The 25,908-nt window shown below is 47.6% G+C and overlaps 1 protein-coding gene across 2 annotated transcripts in view; it reads left to right on the top strand.

Annotated features, from left to right (window-relative positions):
• The window catches only part of NECAB1 (N-terminal EF-hand calcium binding protein 1), a 54,908-nt gene that overhangs the window by 24,297 nt on the left and 4,703 nt on the right, over nt 1–25,908 (top strand). Inside the window, exons 4-11 of one of the 2 annotated variants that reach the window (XM_054167408.1) lie at nt 3,219–3,244; nt 6,193–6,290; nt 11,326–11,462; nt 13,875–13,987; nt 14,529–14,605; nt 19,756–19,809; nt 21,774–21,889; nt 25,489–25,566. In XM_054167408.1, coding sequence (XP_054023383.1) covers nt 3,219–3,244; nt 6,193–6,290; nt 11,326–11,462; nt 13,875–13,987; nt 14,529–14,605; nt 19,756–19,809; nt 21,774–21,889; nt 25,489–25,566 — 699 coding nt within the window. The remainder of the gene's footprint in view (nt 1–3,218; nt 3,245–6,192; nt 6,291–11,325; nt 11,463–13,874; nt 13,988–14,528; nt 14,606–19,755; nt 19,810–21,773; nt 21,890–25,488; nt 25,567–25,908) is intronic. The other variant, XM_054167409.1, reaches the window with a different exon arrangement.

The following is a 25,908-nucleotide window of genomic DNA, read 5'->3' as shown; positions in this document are numbered from 1 at the left end:
GGGTTGGGACTGGCTGAGCCTTGAGGTCCCTTCCAAGCATACCAATTCCATGATTCCATGGTTTAACAGCATTCTAGCCAGCCACTGCTTTTTATGCCTCAGGGAATTTTCCAGTTTCAGTATTGCAGTTTACATTCAAGGAGTGAACATCTGGAATGTTCCAAAAGTGCTGAATTGCAGAAGTGGTTGGTCTGACACAGGTGAGAGTTGATGCCACAGTGAGCAGCCTTAAGGTCACAGACACATTTTCCCATCACATAGTTTGTTGATCTAAGAGTGAAGTTTCTCAAGCTTCAGCACCTATTCTTACAGTGTAATGCCCCAGAAATCCATGAGGAATTGGTTGGGGACCTGCTGAGCCACCTGGACACTCACAAGTCCATGGGACCGGATGGGATCCATCCTAGGGTGCTGAGAGAGCTGGCAGATGAGCTGCCAAGCCGCTCTCCATCATTTTCCTCCAGTCCTGGCTCACTGGAGAGGTCCCAGATGACTGAAACTGGCCAGTGTGGTGCCCATCCACAAGAAGGGACGGATGGAGGAACCTGGAAACTCCAGGCCTGGCAGCCTGACCTCAGTGCCAGGGAAAGTGATGGAACAGATTATCCTGGAGGCAATAACTGCACCTGAAGGAGGGCCAAGGGCTCAGGCCCAGCCAACATGGATTTAGGAAGGGCAGGTCCTGCCTCTCCAACCTGATCTCCTTCTATGCCCAGGTGACTGCCTGGTGGATGTGGGGCAGGCTGTGGATGGAGTCTGCCTGGACTTCAGCAAGGCCTTTGACACCGTCCCCCACAGCAAACTGCTGGCTAAGCTGTCAGCTCGTGGCTTGGACAGCAGCTCTCTGAGCTGGGTTAGGAACTGGCTGGAGGCTGAGCCCAGAGAGTGGTGGTGAATGGTGCCACAGCCAGCTGGCAGCCAGGCACCAGTGGCGTCCCCCAGGGATCAGTGCTGGGCCCCATCCTCTTTAACATCTTCATTGATGATCTGGATGAGGGGGTTGAGTCAGTCATCAGCAAGTTTGCAGATGACACCAAGCTGGGAGCAGATGTTGGTCAGTTATAGGGTAGAAAGGCTCTGCAGAGGGACCTCGACCGACTGGACAGATGGGCAGAGGCCAACAGGATGGCATTCAACAAGTCCAAGTCCCAGGAGCTGCACTTTGGCCACAGCAACCCCATGCAGAGCTACAGGCTGGGGTCAGAGTGGCTGAGAGCTGCCAAACAGAGAGGGACCTGGGGGTGCTGATTGACAGCTGCCTAAACATGAGCCAGCAGTGTGCCCAGGTGGCCAAGAGGGCCAATGGTCTCCTGGCCTGTATTAGGAACAGCGTGGCCAGCAGGAGCAGGGAAGTCATTGTGCCCTGTACTCTGCATTGGTTAGGCCACACCTTGAGTCCTGTGTCCAGTTCTGGGCCCCTCAGTTTAAGAAGGACATTGAGACACTTGAAGGTGTCCAGAGAAGGGCAACAAGGCTGGGGAGAGGCCTTGAGCACAGCCCTATGAGGAGAGGCTGAGGGAGCTGGGGTTGTTTAGCCTGGAGAAGAGAAGGATCAGAGGTGACCTCATTGCCCTCTACAACTACCTGAAAGGTGGTTGTAGACAGGAAGGGGTTGGTCTCTTCTCCCATGCAACCAGCACCAGAACAAGGGGACACAGTCTCAAGCTGTGCCAGGGGAGGTTTAGACTCGAAGTGAGGAGAAAGTTCTTCACTGAGTGAGTCGTTCGTCATTGGGATGTGCTGCCCAGGGAGGTGGTGGAGTTGCCGTCCCTGCAGGTGTTCAAGGGGAGATTGGATGTGGCACTTGGTGCCATGGTCTAGTTGTGAGGTCTGTTGGGACAGGTTGGACTTGATGATCCTTGGGGTCTCTTCCAACCTTAGTTATACTGTGAGACTGTGAGACTGTGATACTATCAGTTTCATTACACCTGCCACTAAGGTTGTTGGACAAAGCAGATGCAAGACTCGTTTGCAGCCATCCAGCCTGGCCTGTTCAGATGCAGACAAGGTCACCTGCAGTTAAAAAAAGATGTGGGGGAAATGTCATCTATATCATCAATTAAAAATGTTCAGAAGGTTTTATAGCCTTGAGTATGCAAATTTGTGACAAACCAGGATCCTGCAGTTTCTGTCTGCCTCTCATGAAATACAAGCCAGATGCATGACAGTCAGTGTTGGTGGAGGTGACTTGCAGATAACACTGTGGCATCATGAAAAGATCAATTAAAAAAATCCCATTAAGAAGAGAAGTGAAAAGAGTCCTCAGTGCAAGCAGCTGAGCAATATTCCCCCCTCAGCAAGGTTCAAACAAAAATAAGACATTCATGCTTTTGAGATTCTTTGATAATCAGTTTGTTCTCCTCCTTGGAAGAAAGTCGATGTGCTAACATCAGAATCGAGCTCTAGGTCAAATGCTTTTTCTTTTGACTATTAAACTCTCAGAAAGATAGTGCTTAGAAGTTGATCAAGATGAAATCTCTTTGAAGTGAACAGTTTTGGGTTGTATAGAAAACATTTTTGCCTGTACAAGCTGGGACTACGACAACACAGCTATACTTTCCACATCACTTACTTTGCTGAAATGAATACCACTGAAACAGTCTTTTATATGGCCAGCAAGTCCTAGAAACTGAGTGTGCTGATGGGCTGTGTCTGGGTTTATTCTCCTATTGTACTCTCTCCCTTGAAGCACTATTGCACAATGGGGATTGCAAACAGGAGAAAGCTATTGGGCTGACCATTAACTTCCCAAGCTCTCTGAGCCCTGCTGTCCAGCATGACAGCCACAGAAGAGCACAGGTAGGGGGAAGAAAACCTCAAACCAAGCAGTTTCTGGTGTTTAGATGGATTTCTGCTAGCACTGGGACCAAATGTATAAAGCCTGAGGAGCATTGACTCTGCACCATGATGCACAAAGGCTGGGCAGGGAATTTCAAAGAGGGTTGCTGGTGAGTAGGAAGGTGCCAGTGGGAACGTGACTGGGAAGGGAGCAGCCAGCTTCAGAAAGGCTGCAGCCCCACTGCAGCCTTTGGCTTAGGACAAGCCTCCATGTTGCAGCAGAGCAAAGCCAGCAAGGGCCAGGCATTCACAGCTCCAGCTACAGCCCAGGCAAGGAGGCTTCATATCCCAGTCAGGCTAATCTTTGAATCCTGCTATGTAGCAGTTCATCAGAAAAGCATTCCTAAGCTCACTAACCTTCCACACTCTTCTCTTTTCAGCAATCTCGACACAGAAGAGCTCTGTGGTAAGTTCTTTCGGGGGCAAGACTATAATCTGTGCTGGCAGCAGCCCTGTGCAAGTGGATACACCATGTGATAGGATGGGGTTTTAATACTTTTTTCCTGTTTAATCTCTGTAGCTCAGACAGAAAATAATTCCCATTGAAAGAACTCCTGGGAAAATGCAGCTGGTTGGTAATCTTTTCAGGCTCTGTCATCCCTTACCTGCAGAAATTACTTTGAAAATATTTTTCCTAATCAATATTTTACATTCTCTGAGCTTCAAGACCTGTTCTGATGTAAAGGCAGATCACTTTTATCTCATTTGCCTTTCATGTGAAGGATGGTTTGGTTTTTTCTAGCTAGTTGATCACTTTCAGAGGTGTGAGTGCTTTGGCAGTTTTGAAAGAGATTGTCGTATTAGTCCCCCACTGGAGGAAAAATCCTTGCTCTCCAACCTGAGCCAGTGAGACCAGCAGTTGTCAACTTCTATCATCCTTAATCCTTCCAGGCTTAGGATTTGGCCCAGGTCCCCATTTCACTACCCTGTTCTGGGCTGTGAAACCCTCTTTGCTCTCCAGCTAATCTTACAGCACCTGAAGTGAGAGTGCTGCTTGCACCAGGAAGCAATTCAGAGTAAGTTTCTGCAAGCCCTCCCACAAAATGTCCAAAGAGCAGCTACAGCTGTCAAACCCAGCCTGTTTCTGATGGTAGCCTGATGAATTTTCCAATGGTCAACAATAAAAGCTGAAAATACTGGCAAGTTGGATGCCAGCTCATTTACTTACCCATGGGATCACTGCACCAGTGGCCAGGAGCTCACCGAGAGGCTCCTCAGCCTGTGGTTCATAAATGCACAACAAGGAACCCAGATGCAGTGGACTGCACTCTGACACCTTGTGCTGATCGAGCACCTGGCCACAATGGTGTAAAAGCAGCCAAGGAAGAGGGGTGGGTTTGTTCCACAAGGGATTTCTTGCTGTTAGTGTTGTGCTGGAGGCTGGCAGGTTTGCTCTGCACCTCAGACCCCGCCAGCTAACTCAAGCGGGCCAAAGGAGAGGGTCAGCCCAGCACTGGCTCCCTCAACTGCCTGTTTGGATTCAACAGGGGCTGCTTCAGTAGCCTTTTACACCTTTCACAGACTGCCACTAGGCTCTTCTCTGAATCTGGCACTGAGTTTGCTCAACACGTGTCTCTGTTCCCCCGAGAAATGAAGCTTCACTTCCAGGATACCACTTCACAATACTTTTCCATTCTAAATCATTTCCTTCAGCCTCTCAACAAGAGAAGCTGCATCACAGTGTTCCTGACACCTTATGCTTTCATGACTGCCCTGAGAAGCTCGGGATGACCTCTTAAAAGCCTCAAAGCATCGCTAGTCAGTACTTCTAAAAGCTCCTGGCCATTCTTGTTCTTCCTCTCTGCCATTTAGATGTTGTTTTTCATGCTCACCCTTCCTCCCTCCTTCCCTCCCTCCTTCCCTCCCTCCTTCCCTCCCTCCTTCCCTCCCTCCTTCCCTCCCTTCTTCCCTCCCTCCTTCCCTCCCTCCTTCCCTCCCTCCTTAATTTCCACACTTTTTCCTTTCTTTGCCTCCCTCTATTGTATTTGCTGCATCAACCAAATGGGAACTCAGGTCACGGTACCCCAGCTTTTCCTTCTCATCTGGCTGCAATCCCTTGATTTGCCAGCCAGCTCTTTCTGTTACAATGTCCTTTGCTTTGGGCAGCTACACAAGGACATCCTGCATCTCAACTTATTTCCATGAATTTTGCCACAGGTATTTTGCATGCACCACATGTGTTGAAAAGACAGTCACAGCAGCTGGGACTAGAAGCTCACCCTGCCAGCTTGGGCTCTTCTCATTTCCCAGGGAGAAGCAACTTGTCTCAGCTAACCCCAACTCACAGAAGAGTTAGGCTGGATGTTAGGAAGAAGTTCTTCATAGAAAGAGTTAGTGCACATTGGAATGTGCTGCCCAGGGAGGTGGTGGAGTCACCATCACTGGAGGTGTTTAGGAAGAGACTGGATGGGGTGCTTGGTGCTTTAGTTGATTAGATGGTGTTGGGTGATAGGTTGGGCGCGATGATCTCAAAGGTCCCTTCCAACCTGGTTAATTCTCTTCTCTCTCCTCTCCTCTCCTCTCCGAACCTCTCCTCTCCTCTCCGAACCTCTCCTCTCCGAACCTCTCCGAACCTCTCCGAACCTCTCCTCTCCGAACCTCTCCTCTCTGAACCTCTCCTCTCCTCTCCTCTCCTCTCCTCTCCTCTCCGAACCTCTCCTCTCCTCTCCTCTCCTCTCCTCTCCTCTCCTCTCCTCTCCTCTCCTCTCCTCTCCTCTCCTCTCCTCTCCTCTCCTCTCCGAACCTCTCCTCTCCGAACCTCTCCTCTCCTCTCCTCTCCTCTCCTCTCCTCTCCTCTCCTCTCCTCTCCTCTCCTCTCCGAACCTCTCCTCTCCGAACCTCTCCAAACCTCTCCTCTCCTCTCCTCTCCCCATTTGAGCTTACTCCTCCAAGGGCTTTACCAGAATTGCTCATTTTTGTATCAATGTAACCAGATTTAGAACATACACAGGAAAACTTCATTTCCTCTAAATAACTGGGAAAAGAATAAACTTGGCTATGAGACTGGAGTCCAGTTTGGAAAGAGAATGTAGATATTTTGAAAACAGGTCTGTTCCAGCTCTCAGACTTCTGTTTTAACTTTTTTTCCTTGTCAGTGTGGCAAATCATTTACTGAAAGAAAATGTTTTGAAAGTGATTTGGCATTTTAAGTAGTCCAGGAATGCTTTTGAGAGGAAATAATACAGCATTTAAATATAAAAAGATCCTTTTCATTGTAACTCTTCTTTGTTTTTCACATGTAAATAGTTAATAGTACCATGACTGAGCTCAGCTTGGTAGAATTGATGCTTAATGGAATAATGATGATTTTTTTCAGGTCATTAATAGGTGATGTGGGTTTTCTCCTTCTTTTAGAATACTTCTCCCAGCACTTGGGAGAGTATGAAAATGTTCTTTCTGTCTTGGAAGACTTAAACATGACCATACTGAAGGCTATGGACAAGACAAAGAAAGTAAGTAAAAATGGTGACATTTTCTGTACATTGTATGTTTGATCTCCTTGAACATGCATGCAGCATTTCTCCTGTCTAGATAAAGTCATAATTCATATTTGAGTCCTTCCCCACATCCGTGTTTGTAGCACAATCCAGGCCTGCCAAAGCGGTGAAGCTGGTAAAGCTCAGCCTGCAGAGTTTCACAGGGCAGATAGAACCAAAATCGTCTTTCACAGTCTCACAGTATAACTAAGGTTGGAAGAGACCCCAAGGATCATCAAGTCCAACCTGTCCCAACAGACCCCACAACTAGACCATGGCACCAAGTGCCACGTCCAATCTCCCCTTGAACACCTCCAGGGACGGTGACTCCACCACCTCCCTGGGCAGCACATCCCGATGGCGAACGACTCGCTCAGTGAAGAACTTTCTCCTCACCTCGAGTCTAAACCTCCCCTGGCACAGCTTGAGACTGTGTCCTCTTGTTCTGGTGCTGCTTGCCTGGGAGAAGAGACCAACCCCCTCCTGTCTACAACCACCTTTCAGGTAGTTGTAGAGGGCAATGAGGTCACCTCTGATCCTTCTCTTCTCCAGGCTAAACAACCCCAGCTCCCTCAGCCTCTCCTCACAGGGCTGTGCTCAAGGCCTCTCCCCAGCCTTGTTGCCCTTCTCTGGACACCTTCAAGTCTCTCAATGTCCTTCTTAAACTGAGAGGCCCAGAACTGGACACAGTACTCAAGGTGTGGCCTAACCAATGCAGAGTACAGGGCACAATGACCTCCCTGCTCCTGCTGGCCACACTATTCCTAATACAGGCCAGGATGCCATTGGCCCTCTTGGCCACCTGGGCACACTGCTGGCTCATGTTTAGGCGGGTGTCAATCAGCACCCCCAGGTCCCTCTCTGTTTGGCAGCTCTCAGCCACTCTGACCCCAGCCTGTAGCTCTGCATGGGGTTGCTGTGGCCAAAGTGCAGCACCCGGCACTTGGACTTATTACATGCCATCCCATTGGACTCTTCCCAGTGCTGTGAGGGCCTGTGGCAGTTTGAGGCTGTGCCTTTAAGATTTGGTTACAGATTTTGAGCAGAAAAGTAGAAAAATGTTAATCAATCACTACTGGGTGTGAAAAGGAAAATAAAGATAATTCTAAACAATAAACAAAGATAATTCTAAACAATTTCACTGGAGAGATATCTGCCATAAGGTTGGCTGTACCAAAACAATGTTTCCCTCTTCTGATCCCTTCTCTGCTCTCTCTGTGCTCTGAAGGGATTGCTAACCTGCTTCTGCCTGGCCTTGGCTGCATTGTTTTGGTGAAGTCTAACAGCTACTTTTTCTCTGCTCCTTTCTCCCTTTTGGACAAGGGGTGGGAGGGGAGGGCAGAGGGACAGCTTCCCTCCCCTTGGACCAGGGTTTTTTTGTGTTGTTTATTAATTGTAAATCCCTGTCAATCTTGTAACTCCTGTATATTTTGCACATCTTCATTGCATTCCATTCTAGGTTGTAGTTTTGCCTGTAAACACAGCTTCCATTTGCTTCCTACTGAGCTGGGCTGGCAAAGTGAATGCTGGGGGGGAAATTCAGTCGACCACAGGAATGTTCTACACAGTGTCACACTATGGCACTTGTGGCACTTGGTGCCACGGTCTAGTCGTGAGGTCTGTGGAGACAGGTTGGACTCGATGATCCTTGGGGTCTCTTCCAACCTTAGTTATACTGTGATACTGTGAGAGGGTTCCCTGTCCCACACCAAATGTGGGGAATAGATTGAATTGGGAAAAATCATCCAAATTTTTGAAGCAGAAAACATGCTGGTAAAAGGTTTTAATGCCTTCAAGTGTATTAATGACTACCATTAGATAAGGCAGGCAAGAGTCATCAGTCTTAAATACCTTGGGGGGAAAAGCAGGGACTTGGGACTTCATGGATTTTACTTCTCCAGTCCATCAGAGGCAGATAAGCCATCACCACTCAGCCCTTCCTACACCCACCTGTCCTTCCCTTTCCTACCAATTCAGACTGCCCACACTCAGTAGACACTTTGCATGGGAGGCAGCTGGGAAGTTGGAGCCTTAGTAAAATTATTCAGCTTCAGTTTCCAAGGAAACCTCAAAAAAGGCAGATGTGCCAGGCTTCAATGAGAAGCTGAACAGCATGTCTGAAAAATTGAAACCCCTCTGTTATAAACCCTCCTGACTCTGTGTATACAGAACAAGACAGTAGAATCTCCTAACATGTCGAGTTTGTAGTAAAGAGACTTTTCTTCCCTTTCTTGCCTGTGCTAATCCATGAATGCTGCATCCAGTTCTGGTGTCCTCAGCAGAAGAAGGACACAGAGCTGTTGGAGAGAGTCCAGAGGAGGGCCAGAAAGATGATCCAAGGAATGGGGCAGCTCTGCTATGAGGAGAGGCTGAGGGAGCTGAGGTTGTTGAGCCTGGAGAAGAGAATACTGTGGAGGGACCTTAGAGCTGCCTATAAGTCAAATCATAGCATCACAGAATGACTCAGGTTGGAAGGGAGCTCAGAGATCATCTCCTCCAACCTCCCCACCATGGGCAGGAACACCTCCCAACTAGACTCAGTTGCTCAAAGCCTCATCCAGCCTGGCCTCGAACACCCCCAGAGAGGAGGCATCCACAACCTCCCTGGGCAGCCTCTTCCAGAGTCTCACCACCCTTGTACTGCAGAGCTTCTTCCTAAGGTCCAGTCTAAACCTACTCTCCCTCAGCTTAAACTCATTCCCCCTAATCTCCCATTTTCTAGTCCTGTGCTATCTGAAAGTGAAAATATCATCTGTGGGAGAAAATATTCCAGTGTGTTAGAGCATCCAAGAAGCTTTGAAACCACAGTTCTTCTCAGTATTCAGATCCTTTCAGCTTATCCAAACCAAACAGCACCTGGGAAGGCAGCCTTTGGAGGCATGAGAGTGGTTCATGTTCTGCTGCTTGACGGGAAGGTGCTAAGCTAAACATACAGAGAAACCAGATACAGCCAGGAGCATCTCTCAGCAGGGGGAAGGCTGAGCTGCATTTGTGAGCAGCACTCTTTTAATACATAAATCATCTTACCAGAGGATGCTAGGGGAGCTACAGCCTGTCTGTTTTGAAGCTGCTCTCCTGTGTTTTATCTGTGCACAAGGAAGGGAAGCACAAATCTGAGGGTTTTTAGAGGGATGTGTGGCATTAGATATTTGCTCATTTCTCTCTTGAAGATAGGGAGTCTGCATGAGTTGCTTATACAGGAGTGGTGAGGACCAATTAATCATTGGTGTCAGTTGGGTTGGGTGTTTTGTACCTGCCAGGCTGATACTTTCCTGATCAAAGTGCAATCTGGGTAGTTCTGTTCATCTCACTTCTTCATCTTATGTGCAGGAAGCATTAAGAATGAAAACCTCAGCAGAACTTTACAGAAGGCTTGTTTCTGTGAGCCTTTTGTTTGCTTGTTTCCTGACACCTTTTAGAACAAAACACAGAAGCATATTTAATTAAAAGACATCATCTCAACTTTTTTACTACCCAAATAAACAAAACATTTTCAGCAAGCTGCATTTTTATTGCAGCCTGTTGCTTACAGTCACACATAAATACAATGAGGAGAAACTTTGCCAGCCTGAAGCACAGGAAATAAAGTCTGTCACTGAGGAATGATGTGCACAGATAGATGAAGCCAGACCAGTTCCCTTCAAGTGCTTGACATCTTGCTTCTATTGACTTGTGAATACTGAAAATCAGAAGCTTAGAGACTGAGTTTCCTTCCTTAAGTTATCAAGGCAGGGAACTGTTGCTGTTTGTTAGCTATTCAGTGAGGACAATTTAGCTCTATCACTTTTATTTTTAGTCTTGCTGTAGCTTATTGGAAATGCAACCTGCTGGTGGCTGGGAACTACTCAGTGCTCAGGAAACTGGCAAAAGCTCTTTTAACCACCCCAAATGGAATTTTCCTATGAAATGAAGTCAACAATACAGAAGGATTGAGGGGTTCCAACAGGCATCTAGTGATCTTTTAGAAAACCTGGGATATTCAAGGATGCCCAAGATGTCTGCTAAGGCCTGGCAAATAGCATGCAGGACTTCCAGGAGACCCCGGGGCAGGATGAGACCCTCTTCTAGGGCAGCAGCTGGAAACCAGGAGGGTGTCTGTGGGGCATCAGACTCCATAGCTCTGAAGTCTCTGAGGTTGTTTTTTTTTCCCAGAGAATACATAGAATACATAGAATACATAGAATAAACCAGGTTGGAAGAGACCTTCAAGATCATCGCGTCCAACCCATCAACCAATCCAACTCCGCCCAAGCAACTAACCCACAGCACCAAGTACCCTGTCAAGTCTTCTCCTAAAGACCTCCAGTGATGGTGACTCCACCACCTCCCCAGGCAGCCCATTCCAATGTGCAATCACTCTTTCTGTATAGAACTTTTTTCTAACATCCAGCCTGTATCTCTCAGGCGAGGAGCTGTCTGATAGAGGAAAAGCTGCTTCTGAGTTATCCTGATGCCACAGTGTCTTTTATCAGTCATAACACCCAGTTGAAGTTAGCTTTTCTCACCAGCTGAAGAGCATACCCTTATGCTCTGCCTCCCGCCTTCCCTTTTGCCAACATTACAGGGGCATTTTCCAGCCAGGACCATCTCTGTGTGTCCTCTCTGTCACTGGCACCCACACACTGAAAGCTGGCACTAAAGGACCATTCCAGATGATCTTTAACCCCAGATTCACAGAAGAGTGGGGGTTGGGAGGGACCTCTAGGGACTGTCTAGTCCAACCCCTCAGCTAAAGCAGGTTTGCCTAGAGCAGGTTGCACAGACTGCATCCAAGCAGGTTTTGAAAGTCTCCAGCGAAGGGATCTGAGAAGGGATCAGGATCTATGTCTGGAAATTCAGAGCTCTTTGCCCAGAAACATAGAGGTTGCTTATGCGATGTATAAACATGAAACCATCCAAGCTGCTTCCTTTCTGAATGAAGTCTGAATCTTCCCTGACATATTTCTAATCCAGTAAGCAAATCCTTGGTTTTTGTGTGTTGTTTTTGTGTTGTTTGTTTGGTTTGGTTTAGGACTACCAGGAAGCTTCTAATTTGGAGCAGTTTGTGACTCGCTTTCTTTTGAAGGAAACACTCAACCAGCTTCAGTCCCTCCAGAGCTCCCTGGAGTGTGCCATGGAAACCACAGAGGAGCAGACTCGACAGGAGAGGTGAGCAAACCTGCTGCCCAGCTGCAGTGAAGGAGGAGCTGGGTCACCATGGACCTCCAAAACCATTTTGCATTTCACCCAGCAACCTGACGTAGGGAATAACAACAGAAAGACAGATACAGTTTTTATTCCATATGGGAACTCACTGATAGGAATTGAAATTGAATACAAGCAGGTTCCAATACAATCCTGGGGTGGGTTGTATGTAGGAGGACCATTTTGTTACATCCTAGGCTCTTCTCCTTTGACTTCTTCTGAAATCCATTGACTATTTAATATCAAATGCTGAAACCAGAGCACTGCAATGTGAAAAGCTCTGAAATTACCAAGACAGTTTTATTATCTCCTTGGTTGTTTCTTCTGGCTTTAGGATTGGTTTCCATTCCTGGTTGCACAAGGATGCCAAGGTTAAGAGGAGAAATAGCAAGGCTCTAGCTTGTTACAGCTTCTTCCTAGGACATAGGGCCATGGTGTTTCTTAGCATCTAACACTATAAACTCTTAGTCACCAGGGTAACCTACATCCATCCAAGGAGTTTGATTTGATATCAAATTCCAAGCTGGATTTGATACCATGACCTCAGAGGTAAGAGTTTGTAGGATGAAGGATGAAACCAGTTTTGAAAAGATAGTGGCTTTATGGATTTCTCTTCCTCAGTAGGCTCTTGTGAAAGACAAAGGGGAAAGCAAAACACAAGCTGTTGTGTTTGAAGGACAAAGATGACCTCGGCACTTGCTTGTTGTAAAAGGCATTGTTTTCCCCATTCTTGCTTTTGGAAATGTCTTTTGTTGTTATTATTGGATGCTGGTTCTGGAACTCCTGAAGCACCTGAATGACACCCTGTGATTTTGTGCCAGAAACTTGACTGCAGGAATCAAGCAGGTTTTGAAAGGCTTGGGATGGATTCTGAGTGTGAGCATATTATAGACCTCCCCTCCTTCATGCATACAGCTCCAGGTTCCCCACACAACTGATGGGAGAGAAAGAAGTCTTGAAGAGTGGGTTCAGAGTGGGAGCCTAACTTAGGTTCTCTTACACCCTCTGGAGTAATCACTGACTTCTTCTCTGAGTTGCCTTTTAAGACAGACCCTCTAGAAACACAGTGTAGAAAGACCAGCTGAGTAACACAGTCTGTTTACTTTGGGTGCATAGAGCTGGGTGATGTGAACACCTCTTCTGCTGCCAGTGCTCTCCTCTGCATGCACATTGTCTAGAGTCCTTTCTCCACTTCTATCAGTACAGTTGTTCCAAGGTAGCATTGGAAAATGAGTTACTCCCTAGTGCAGGTGCCCCAGAGCTTACATCTTCAGTTGTATTTAACTTAACTCAGGGGCAAACTGTCCAAATCAGAATCCCATTAAGACATTCCTGAACTAATTTAAGAGTGTTCATCATGGGGAAAGACCATAATTTGGCTGGCTGCCAAGGGATTTTATGCTGCAGAAAATGCCACCCTAAAACATCTTCATTTAGTGGGGTGGAGTCACCATCACTGGAGGTGTTTCAGTAGGGACTGGATGAGGCACTTGGTGCCATGGTTTAGTTGATCAGATGGTGTTGGCTGATAGGTTGGACTGGATGATCTCAAAGGTCTTTCCCAACCTGGTTAATTCCAATTCTAATTCTAAATTCTAATTTTTGGTGAGCCTTCATTCTGTGCTTCAGGAGACTAGAGAGCTTTCCCAAGCAATGACCTGGGAATTATCTACTGAACTGGTTAGGCTGCTGTCTAATATTCTTTGCAACCACTCATCCAACTAAGTGCTCAAATATAACTGCAGTCCTGCTCCTTCATTGCTCTCCAGCTGGATGATGAGGAAGAGCCCTGCAGACAATCTTCAGTCCCCACACAAACCCTCAAGCTCCTGTGACTCCATCATCACAGTACAAACAGAACTTCTGTATCTGCTCTGTTTCCATACTGCTCCCAGCAATGCATCTGTCCTCCACCCAACACCAGCTAATTCTCATAGATTTTCCTTCCTTATGAGCAGATCCACGTTGCTGTTCATCCTGTCAATCTTTAGGCTGAAGGAGTCACTTTTTGGTGTCCATACCTCACCTTTAGCTGTTCTTGTGGCCTCAGTTCCTCTGCAGAGATGCTATGAAACTGCTGTAAATGAAGACCTGGTGTAAATAGTTCCTTAGCTCAGGGCAGAACCACACCACGGACACACAGGGACCTTGAGATTGTTTAAGCCATCTTATTCCTCTTTTTAACTTCTCTAATGACTGCCAACCCAAACACAATTTATTATTAATGGTGAAAGCCTGTCAAGTACTTCAGTGGTCTCAACAGGTATTTCTCATTTGATCCTTCAAAAGGGAACAAGCAAGCACTGCTGTGAGAACAGCGTGAGGGGAGCACTCCCATGTGTTTCACCTCATGCAATCTCCTGTGTTTCTGTGCAGACAAGGCCCAACAAAACCAGAAGTGCTCTCGGTCGAGTGGCCAAGAAAACGCTCAGCTCGAAGGCTTCAGAGGAACAACAGCCTGGTGCCAACCAGCCCTCAGTTTAGCACAGGTATGGTGCTCATAGTGTAAAGGCGTTTCAAACACACGGATACACACAAACACACACCTGGCTTCCTCTCAAAAACTCAATTTAGACATGCTGACTAACTCAGATACTTTAGTGGCAGAAACCAGTCTTCCGTTTAATACAGAGGGTAGTAGCTCAAGCCGTAAGGAAATCAAACGTGTGCACGCGTGTGACCCCCACACACCCCCAAAGATGCTTTTGCATTCTGAGTAGAAGCTGCTCAGGTCATGAGCTGGTTCCATCTGCAGAGGAGAGCAATTTCTTTCTTCAAGTACCAGCATGACTTCAAGAGCACTGGCATCAATCTAGAATGTAGTTCTCATTCTGTATTGGATTTCAATTGCATCTTAAACAATTCATCCAGTCAAAATCATGCTGCCCTTTAGCTACACCTAAGTGAACATCAGAAGCAAAAGTGATTGGCAAGCTGGGCTAAAGTTCTTTATGAATTAAAACCAGTGTACAAGCTGTGTTCCAGCATTTAGTAACGTGTGTAACTGTTCGTTATTTCTGTTTTCCAAAGGCTGGATTGAGGAAGACAGCCAGTGGATGACCCAGATCAACAGACTCCAGAAGCTGATTGACAGGCTGGAAAAGAAGGTGTGTGTTTCTTTTCTCCTGCTTGATCTCTCACTTTCAGTAAAGCAATGCTTACATCATGAAGGCTTTCAAGTCCTGGTCACAGACTTTCCAATCCATAAGACACCACCTAAGAGAGCTAACACTCATTTCAGCCTGGAGAAGAGAAGGGTCTGGGGAGATCTAATAGCAGCCTTCGAGTACCTGAAGGGAGCCTACAAGAAGGATGGAGAGAGACTGTTTACAAAGGCCTGCAGTGATAGGATGAAGGCCAATGGTTTGAAACTAGAGCAGAGCAGATTTAGATTGGATGTTAGGAACAAGTTCTGCACCATGAGGGTGGTGGAACACTGGAACAGGTTGTCCAGGGAGGCAGTTGAGGCCCCATCCCTGGAGATACTCAAGCTCAGGCTCGGCAGTGCGCTGCCAACCTGATGTAGTGCAGGATGTCACTGCTGAGTGCAGAGGGCATTGGACTGGATGACCTTTGGAGGTCCCTTCTAACCCAGACCATTCTATGATTCAATGATTAAATGCCAATGTTTCCCTTCCACCTTATTCTTTTGTATGTCATGAGATCATGACATGGTTTTTCCACACTCCCTTTCCCCATCACTGCAGATCCAGTTGTTCATAAGGATCCAAGTCACATCACTCTGTGGCTGGAGGATGTTAACTCTATTCAGTTATGCTTGTTTGGGGGAACATGGGGCAAGCCTCTCTTTTCAGGATCTGATTTCCTTTTCTTTCTCCCCACTCTTTCCCGCTAAACCTTGACAAAAAGTTCAGTTTCCTCTTTCCCATCAGAGAACACTAATTCATAAAGGTTAAAACACTTTCCCAATAAGTACAATTCAACCCAAAGCTGGTGTGAGTCCCACCATCCCCCTGGGAGCTGACTGCACCAGCCCCAGAGCCCACCTGCAGCTCCCACACCAAAGCAGAGCCCTCCAGGAGCCTGACAAATGACTCATCGGATCCAACAAGAAGAAAGCTTCCCAGGGCTTGTAAAAACCTGAGTAACATCTCACTGTACAGAAAAAGCTATGCCTTTTTTGTCTTTTCAGCCAGATAGATTGCCAGCCTAAGTTTTGACAGCTGGTTTATGCCTGTCTGTGATGAGTTCTTTTATCTTCTTTTCCGGAGAAGAATGAAGAGCAGAGGGAAAAAGTTATAAAGGTTATAAATTCCTGAGCTGCTCTCTGCATAAAGTGTCCCTGCTGAAGCACAGACAATTTCAGAGAGGTGTTCCAGGCCAGGCTGGATGAGGCCTGCAGCAGCTGAGTCTAGTTGTGAGGTACCCCTGCCCATGGCAGGGAGGTTGGAGATGATCTCCAAGCTCCCTTCCAACCTGAGCCATTCCATGAGTCATTCTGGTCCACTAGAGGTGATGTCTTGGGTTGAGGTGCTCTCATACCTAGCAGTTGTTCCAGGCCTATTGTGGCCAATGCTCCTCCCTTCAGGTGAGTGCTCACCAGCTGCAAGGTTGTGCATGCCCTTCACAGGCACCAGTGCTGGTGCCTTCACCAGCACCCACAAACAGGCAGCACTTGTGGAACCATGAGCACCAATAGCCTGCTCCTGCTCCTTCATTCCAGCTGAGCAGGATGGATGTTGCCTCCTGAACACTGTCATGGGTTTTAGTCCATGGTGTATGGTTGAACCCATGCCCCTTAGCCAGGCACCAGCTCAGACGGTTTCTGGCAGGCAGGGGTCTCCTACTCACCTGCTTGTCCACTTCAGCAGCAAATTATGCACACAGAATAGCTAAGTAAGGGCTTTAACAAGGAGACAAAGTGATGGTGACCTAGCACAGGGCTCAGCAAGACAAGCACACCGACTTTCTTTGACATTGCTCACTCCCAAATGAACAAACTGCCTCTAATTACTCCTCCTCTTTGGTCCCAGAGTGAGGCCAAATTTGATATTTCTGTTCTCTCCACCTTATTGCTCATTAGCTGTGTTACTGATTGGGTTGCCTCCAGCACTGGTGGCCTCTCTAGACTCTGATCTCCAAAAGCAGCCTAGTACTCCCTTTGGTTATCCATGAGGCCTGCCAATCTCTCACACTGCTTGTCCTTAACCAGCTGTGAAACTGGACCACTCTTTGTGGCACTGTCTGTAACTTCTGTCAGCTTTTCACCCTGCTCCTTGCTATGCTCAGGCAGCTCCTCATGGTCTGCCCAGTCCATGAAGCCTCTGGCCAGGGCATACTCACACTCCTCACACAGCAGCACCTCCCAGAGGTCATTTCTGTATGAGAAAAGCAATTTCACAGCAGCTGCCACATTAATGACATTTTAGTAGCAACTTGATTTGTTTCTGAATAGATAGACATTGGACTTTGAAATGTCAGAGTCCATCATGCTATGCATCTTGCTTTTGGTCCAGCTTTACTCCCAGCTCTGCTTTGGAAACAGCAGCTTGCTGCCTTGCCCCAGCTGCCTCCCAACGCAGGCTGATGCCAAACAGCCTTTAAGGAAGCTTAACATTTAAGATAATGTTCCTGCAAGAAGAAAGCTGGCACTCAGCAGTGGCAGTGTGCAAAGGTTGCAGAGCACAGCCAGGCTTTCTGTTGTAGATAAACTCACAACACAGATGCTAGGAAATGATCAGATCAGCTACAGAGAAATGCCAGGGAACGTCAGTCTGAAAAGGAGCTCAGTGCCACAGGCAAACAGGACACAGACCTTCCTCAATTATCTCCTTACCAACACAAGACTGATGAGTAAGCCAGCAATTAAATAAACTTCCCTTTGCAAGCAGACAGGCTACAGCCACCTTTGCATCCCCCTGGTTTTGTGTCTTAGGGCCAGGTGTAACTGTGAGAGTTGCTAAGTATCAGCTGTCTTTTGGCAGCTGCTGAAGCTCCTCCTTTTGCCTTTGCCCTGAGACAGGTTGGGAAGGATCACACAGTCCTGCTAAAGGGCAATCTCCAGAAGCTACCACTTCTCAGCTGAGGTGAAGTAGGACTGCAGAGGCATTTTAATGCCCCAAGCCTGAGCTGCAGCAGTTGCAGGCTGTGTGGTAACTGTCTGGCAGGAGCTCTGTTCTCCATGCTGGGCTGCTTCACTCACGCTCAACACCAAGCCAGCTCATGCTCAGGCAGCCCTTCGGCACAGGTAGGACCATGTGCCCTGCATGCATGCTCTGATGTCACAGCAGGCTGGCTTGCAGACTTACCCCTGCCCTGTGTACTCATGCCCTGCCTGATGACATAACTGAAGAACTGCTATGGACTGTTTGTAACTTCTTGAGTGGGCCAGCAAGTTCCCCTTCTGTGGTTCCTAGCAGAAAACTACCTGGTGAAGGGCTGGTTTAGTGTTGTCTGTCTTATCTGCTGCCATCTGCCAAAGGTGAATTCAGCCATGAATCAGCCTTATAATTCATCTTACACACCCCCCCCCCCCACTCAAAGTTATACATTTATATAGACTAGAAAAAACAGATTTCTTTTCTGGCTACCTTAAGAGAAATTTTGCAGTGCAACTTGAATCATTCCTTCTCTTCTTCTATGCTGTCTTAGAAAAACATTGCACTGAAACTACAGAAGCACCCCAGGAACATGCATTTTCCTTCAGGGCTTTTATCTGAAGTGTTTGTATCGACAAATGAGCTCTTGAGGCTGGGTGGTTTCCCCTCCACACACACACTTCAGGCCTTTCTATACACATGCTGCAGGAGAGGTGCAGCCGCACAGCAGTTGCTGTGTGATTGCCACCTAGCCCTGCCTTGCTCTGCCACCTGCTGCTGCTGGAGGTCTCCTCTCCATTTGAATTCTACCTTCATCCCCCTTGCTGGCTTTTCAGTGAGTACAGAATTTGTGCTGGCAAAATGTCTGCTACCTGCAGTTCATGAAGCCACTTGCAGCTGGAAGCAGATGAAAATTTATCTGCATGCAGAAAGAAGCAAAGCACCACTGACGGAGACCATTTTGCTCCAGCTGCTGCTGCTGCTGCCAAGAGCTCTGCTTGCTTTCAGGCACATCTATATTTTTCAGAATGTCCATATGGCACTGGGTTAGGAGGTTCTGCATGTGCCTGGCATGCAAACAATCACTTTGTGTGCAGCACTAGATGCTGTCTGCATGAATCACTGATTCATGAAGTGTGCAGCCAGTTCATGTGCCAAGGAAACATATTGCTGCCTCTGTTTGCTGCTGCCCAGCCTGTCCTCAGCAGCAAGTGCAGCAGTCCAGAAACCTGACTTGGAGCATCACACATCTTTTGCAATGCTAGAAAACAACTCCTTCCAAACACAGCCCCCTTGCAAAGTTTCTTCAGTGTAAAGTTTTATGATGGCATCTTAGCAGTTGATAGCTGATTTCAAATGACTACTCAGCTCATCTCCAGAGCCCAGGTGACAGTGTGAGAAGCTGTCTGTCTGTCCTCAGTGAAGTCCAACACATGGATTCCAGTTCTGGGCCTCTCAGTTCAGGAAGGACAGGGAACTGCTTGAGAGAGTCCAGTGCAGAGCCACAAAAATGATGAAGGGAGTGGAACATCTTCCTTACAAGGAGAGACTGAGGGAGCTGAGGGCTCTGTAGCTTGGAAAGGAGGAGATGAAGGGGTGACCCCATTCATGTTGATAAAGATATGCAGGGTGAGTGCCCAGAGGCTGGAGCCAGGCTCTGCTGGGTGATGCCCAATGCCAGCACAAGGGGCAGTGGTGGAAGCTGAGGCAGAGGAAGTGCCATGGAAACAGGAGGATGAATTTTCTCCCTGTGAAGGTGACAGAGTCCTGGAGCAGGCTGCCCAGGGGGGTTGTGGAGTCTCCCTCTGTGGAGATATTCAAAACCCACCTGGGTGTGTTCCTGTGTGATCTGCTCTAGGATCATCCTGCTCTGGCACTGGGGCTGGACTGGATGAGCTCTCAAGGTCTCTTCCAGCCCCCAACCATTCTGGGATTCTGTGATTTGTTACAAATGAGAAATCTCTGCACTATAAATAAGACCTTAGAGAATAGCCTGGGTTGGATTTAACCACTGCAGCATGCAGGACTCTGCAAACAATGCTTGTGTTTGACCTACAGCTAACAAAGAAGAGATTTAATGACAGCTTCTGGAGATAAACCAGGATCTGGCTGTTGCAGTGGTTTGTTGGCAAGCTAAGAGCAGAATACAGCTGGAAATTTACCTTTTTTTGTTTCTATTTCCTTCCACTGCCTCAAAGGACCTAAAGCTTGAGCCATTTGAAGAGGAAGTTCTGGAAGAAAATGCAAGACCTGTAAGTGTTTTCCAACATAATGATCAATCTCACCTGATCTCTTTTGTCAGACAAGAGCATGACAAAAATCACCATCCTCACTGGTAGTCAGCAGAATGCATTGTGCAAGAGGCAACAACCCATGGGTTAGAATATCTGGGCAAAATGCTATATTCATTTTTGTGCTGTTTTCAAAGGACAGACTGAGCCAAAACCTTGGAGGTCCCTTCCAACCCAAACCATTCTATGGTTCTATGATAAGGTATCATTAATAAGACTCACCCAATTTGGCAGCAGCCTTTATGAGGTGGTAGGTCCTCTGCGCTCCATCACCTAATGCTGTATGCAAGCTTTAAATCCTAGCTGTGCAGCCTCCCTCCCTCCCAGAACTGCTGTAGGGACCCTTCCCAGGAAAGGTGGGAGAACATCTAGTGCTAAGCAATGTTTCCACTTACAAAATCAGAACCATGATCAGAAATAAACTCATGTCCCAGGATTGTCCCCAGTTCTTCAAATACACTAGGGTTCAAACCAGAGCAGAGCAGATTTAGATTGGATGTAAGGAACAAATTCTTTACCATGAGGATAGTGGAATACTGTGCAGGTTGCTCAGGGAGGCAGTTGAGTCCCCATCCTTGGAGATCTTCAAGGTGAGGCTCAACAGGGCTCTGGGCAGCCTGATCTAGTTGAGGATGTCCCTGCTGACTGCAGAGGGAGTTGGACTGGATGGGCTTTGGAGGTCCCTTCCAACCCAGACCATTCTGTGGTTCTATGATTCCTAAATTCAGAGCTTTGAACCTAACAAAATGCAAATCCAATACACACACAAAAAATAACCCTAACAGATGATCCATCAAATTCCTTAGTTCATCACAGGAGTTGCATTAGGTTTTAGTATTTTTTAGAAATAAGATTACACAATAATTTGTTTCAGTAGAAGAAGGCCAGGGACCTCCTGGAGTTGGTCCAGAGAGGGTCCATGAAATGATCTGAGGGCTGGAACCCCTTGGGTTGAGAGAGATATTAAGGTTATTTAGCCTGGAGAAGAGAAGCCTCCAGGGAGACCTTATTGCAGACTTTCAGTACTTAAAAGGGGGCTTGTAAGAAAGCTGGGGATAAACATTTTAGCAAGGCCTGTTGCAACAGGACAAGGGCTGATGGTTTTAAACTAAAAGAGGAAAGACCAGATGTAAGGAAGATGATTTGTATGATGAGGGTGGTGGAACACTGAACCAGGCTGCCCAGAGATGCCCCATCCCTGGAGCAGGAGCAGGGAAGTCATTCTGCCCTGTACTAAGCACTGCTCAGGCCACACCTTGAGTCCTGTGTCCAGTTCTGGGCCCCTCAGTTTGGGAAAGATGTTGAGCTGCTGGAAGGTGTCCAGAGAAGGGCAACAAAGCTGGGGAGGGGTCTGGAGCACAGCCCTGTGAGGAGAGGCTGAGGGAGCTGGGGTTGCTTAGCCTGGAGAAGAGGAGGCTCAGGGGAGACCTTACTGCTCTCCACAACTCCCTGAAGGGAGGTTGTAGCCAGGTGGGGGTTGGTCTCTTCTCCCAGGCAAGCAGCACCAGAACAAGAGGACACAGTCTCAAGCTGTGCCAGGGGAGGTTCAGGCTGGGTGCTAGGAAGAAGTTCTTCCCAGCAAGAGAGATTGGCCATTGGGATGTGCTGCCCAGGGAGGTGGTGGAGTCCCAATCCCTGGAGGTGTTTAGGAAGAGCCTGGATGAGGCACTTGGTGCCTTGGTTTAGTTGATTAGATGGTGTTGGGTGATGGGTTGGACTTGATGATCTCAAAGGTGTTTTCCAGCCTGGTCTATTCTATTCTATTCTATTCTATTCTATTCTATTCTATTCTATTCTATTCTATTCTATTCTATTCTATTCCTCGATGGATTGTGGGTTGTATTGTTTTATGATGAACGGTTCTGAGTTTAAAGCACAAGGAAAGGAGAAGCTGCTGTGGCAGTAACTGTTGCCATGTTTTGTAGCAGCACATACTGATCGTTCAGCGTCAAATGTCTGTGATAGAAGAAGAAAGAGAGCCATTCCGGGTTGCCCTCAAGCAGTACGTGGAATCTGCCGCTACTCAGGCCGGCTGCTTGCAGTAAGTACAGAGCTGCTGTCCGGGGGCTGCAGGAAGGAATGCAGCCTGATTTCTTGAATTACATTTAAGTGGGGTTGGATTATTTGCGAAGAGAGTACCTGGAGCACCTTTGTGCCCAGCTGGTTATGCACGTGTAAGGCAGAGCTCTTCAAACAGAACAAAAACCAGAAGTCGTCACAGGATATTGCACTGCAGACTTTAAGTGCAGCACAGAATGACAATACAGCTATCTCAGAGACGCTAACCAAACGTTTAGGCCTTCTCAGCTCTTCAAGCCATCAGTTCATGACTTCTGGAAGCTCCCAGGCCGACACTCCCTATTGGAAAACTCACTTGCCAGCCTGCCTCTGTGCTCACCTGGCAGGTGATCAGTTTATCAACTCCCCTGCCAGTGCTCTGTTTGGGAGCTGTCAGAATCTCCCCCTCAGGCTGGCATCCTTAAATTGCCATTCATTGTAAGCAACAGGAAAAAACTGAAAAGCAAAAGTCCCCAATGGAACAGTGTATGTCTGCTTTGCCACCCTTAGCATTAAACAAAACATTAGAACTGGGTTAAGAACACATTTCAGTGACTCACCACTGGGCTGAATTTCTTAATTCAGCAGCCCATAATGACATGAAGACGTTTATCAGGTGTGCCCAGCCCAGGATCTTCCCATACATCCCCAGGCTGCCTATCACACCCCTAAGTTATGATCATCACAGCAGTGCTAGTACAGGTACACAGGTACACCGTACTAGTACCCTCTACTAGTGCCAGCAGTGCTCGCACAGGCCAGAAAAAGTCAGAGAAGGAAAGAGTGACCTTTGTGCTGTGCTCCACTTGCAAAGGGAGGCTGATGAGGAGAATATTTTTTTCTTGTGAGCAGCTAGCTGGAGAAAACCAAGAAGAGAGCTCCCCCCCAGCCCCTGCCAAAGACTGTAGTGGCTGCAGACTTGTCAGGAGAGAGAGCTTGCAGGACTGCATTGGTTAGGCCACACCTTGAGTCCTGTGTCCAGTTCTGGGCCCCTCAGTTTAAGAAGGACATCGAGACACTTGAAGGTGTCCAGAGAAGGGCAACAAGGCTGGGGAGAGGCCTTGAGCACAGCCCTGTGAGGAGAGGCTGAGGGAGCTGGGGTTGCTTAGCCTGGAGAAGTGGAGGCTCAGGGGAGACCTCATTGCTCTCTACAACTACCTGAAGTGGGTTGTAGCTGGGAAGGAGTTGGTCTCTTCTCTCATGCAACCAGCACCAGAACAAGAGGACACAGTCTCAAGCTGTGCCGGGGGAGGTTTAGACTCGAGGTGAGGAGAAAGTTCTTCACTGAGTGAGTCGTTTGTCATTGGGATGTGCTGCCCAGGGAGGTGGTGGAGTCCCCGTCCCCGGAGGTGTTCAAGAGGGGATTGGATGTGGCACTTGGTGCCATGGTCTAGTCATGAGGTCTGTGGTGACAGGCTGGACTCGATGATCCTTGGGGTCTCTTGCAACTTTAGTAATACTGTGAGACTGTAATACTGTGATCAGCTTCAGGAATGATGGCTCGAAGTTGGTTTCTCGCCTGAGTTTGCAGGGGTTCGGTAAATCAGTGATGCCATCTACAGGCTGGCGCTTGCTGCAGCTCTTGACGCAGACTCGCTTTTCCCCGCAGCTCTTGGTGGTTTTGCAATCTTACAGTGAGCTTCCACACACAGCAAGAGAAAACAGATAACTCATACAACTTCTGTCTTCTAGCTGCATGCAATATAACCTCAGCTCAGTTTCCAAGCACAGCAGTAGTAAGATCTCACCCTTAGGCACTAGGACAAATGTGTGCAAGGAGACGTTTTGTGCTATGCATCTGAACGCCTGCTTGAGTACTCAAATCCACAAGCAGCCTACATGCTCTAAAGCTTTTGTGCTCACTACAATAAGGGAGATTCTGTGAGGGAGATCAGCAGATACCTAGTGGTTCATTTGCCACCCATGTTAAATTGTTAGCTGAACAGCAAACAGTAGCCAAGAGGATAATTTTTACAGTGTGCCTGCAGCAGGCTTGATCCTGTCAGCCTTTGACTCCATCATGTGCTTGCTTTCACAGCATCTAACCACTGTGCCACTCGGATGCATCTCTCATATATAAAAGATAGCTGCTCACAGTGTAATTTTTCAATGAAACAGTGCAAGCTGCTCTATAAACTTAACTTCTTCTGTTCTCTCTGTGCACTATTGACTGATTTTTCCCTTAACCACAGCTCTTTGATTAGTTTTCTGTATTACTGATTAGCAAGAAGGCTGGGGAGGGACTTTTTAGGGTGTCAGGAAATTATAGGACTAGGGGGAATAGAAAAAAACTGGAAATGAGTAGGTTCAGACTGGATGTTAGGAAGAAGTTCTTCCCCATGAGGGTGGTGAGACACTGGCACAGGTTGCCCAGGGAGGTGTTGGAAGCCTCATGTCTGTAGGTTTTTAAGGCCAGGCTGGATGTGGCTGTGAGCAACCTGCTGTAGTGTGAGGTGTCCCTGCCCATGGCAGGGGGGTTGGACTGGATGATTCTTGAGGCCCCTTCCAAGAGGGACCTTGACAGGCTGGGCAGGTAGCCAGAGTTGAACATGATGGCATTCAACAAGTCCAAGTGCTGGCTGCTGCACTTTGGCCACAACAACCCCATGCAGTGCTACAGGCTGGGGTCAGTGGCTGAAAGCAGCCAGGCAGAGAGGGACCTAGGGGTACTGGTTGACAGCAGCTGAACATGAGCCAGCAGTGTGCCCAGGTGGCCAAGAAGGCCAATGGCATCCTGGCCTAGATCAGGAACAGTGTGGCCAGCAGGAGCAGGGAGGTCATTGTGCCCTGTGCTCAGCACTGGTTAGGCCACACCTTGAGTCCTGTGTCCAGTTCTGGGCCCCTCAGTTTAGGAAGGAGGTTGAGAGACTTGAAGGTGTCCAGAGAAGGGCAACAAGGCTGGGGAGAGGCCTTGAGCACAGCCCTGTGAGGAGAGGCTGAGGGAGCTGGGGTTGTTTAGCCGGGAGAAGAGGAGGCTCAGGGGAGACCTCATTGCTCTCTACAACTACCTGAAGGGAGGTTGTAGCCAGGTGGGGGTTGGTCTCTTCTCTCTAGCAACCAGCACCAGAACAAGAGCACACAGTCTCAAGCTGTGCCAGGGGAAGTTTAGACTCGAGGTGAGGAGAAAGTTCTTCACTGAGAGAGTTGTTTGCCATTGGAATGTGCTGCCCAGGGAGGTGGTGGAGTCACCGTCCCTGGAGGTGTTCAGGAGGGGATTGGACATGGCACTTGGTGCCATGGTTTAGTCATGAGGTCTGTTGGGACAGGTTGGACTCGATGATCTTTGAGGTCTCTTCCAACCTTGGTGATACTGTGAGACTGTGGAAGGTGCTGCCCAGGGAGGTGGTGGAGTCACCATCACTGGAGGTGAAGAGACTGGATGAGGCTTTTTGTGCCATGGTTTAGTTGATTAGATGGTGTTGGATGATAGGTTGGACACAATGATCTCAAAGGTCTTTTCCAACCTGGTTAAATCTATTCTATTCTATTCTATTCTATTCTATTCTATTCTATTCTATTCTATTCTATTCTACTCTACTCTACTCTACTCTACCCTATTCTATTCTATGCTACAATTCTTAGTGTTTCCATACAGAAGCTTCCAAGTGACTCCCGCTTCATTGTGTACGAGTTCTGGGAGAACAGCAATGCCTGGAATAGGTAAGTTTCAGGTTTTGGTTTGGTTTTGCTTTGTTATTGGGGGTTTGGCTTGGTTTTTTTGTTTATGGGGATTTTGGTTTTGTTTTTTTTCTGTAAGAAATGTTTGAATGTTAGGAAGCAACTGTGTCAAGGCTGAATGCAAATTGCTTTAAATACTGCTGATGAATCTCTTGCTCACTGTATCACACTTCAGAACAATACTTCGATCATCAAAGGCCAAAACATGTTGAAACATATGCATTAAAATGTTAGAAGAACTAATTTGAATAGAACATAAGAGGTCTGATAGCCAATAGTTCAAGCTGTGGCCCCCAGTGGATCTTAGTTCAGCAGAGACAAAAG

This window comes from Dryobates pubescens, chromosome 14 (genome assembly GCF_014839835.1).
Source record: "Dryobates pubescens isolate bDryPub1 chromosome 14, bDryPub1.pri, whole genome shotgun sequence".
Classification (NCBI taxonomy): domain Eukaryota; kingdom Metazoa; phylum Chordata; class Aves; order Piciformes; family Picidae; genus Dryobates; species Dryobates pubescens.
The sequence above is the reverse complement of the archived record's forward strand: the minus strand, read 5'-3'. Positions and strand labels throughout refer to the sequence as shown.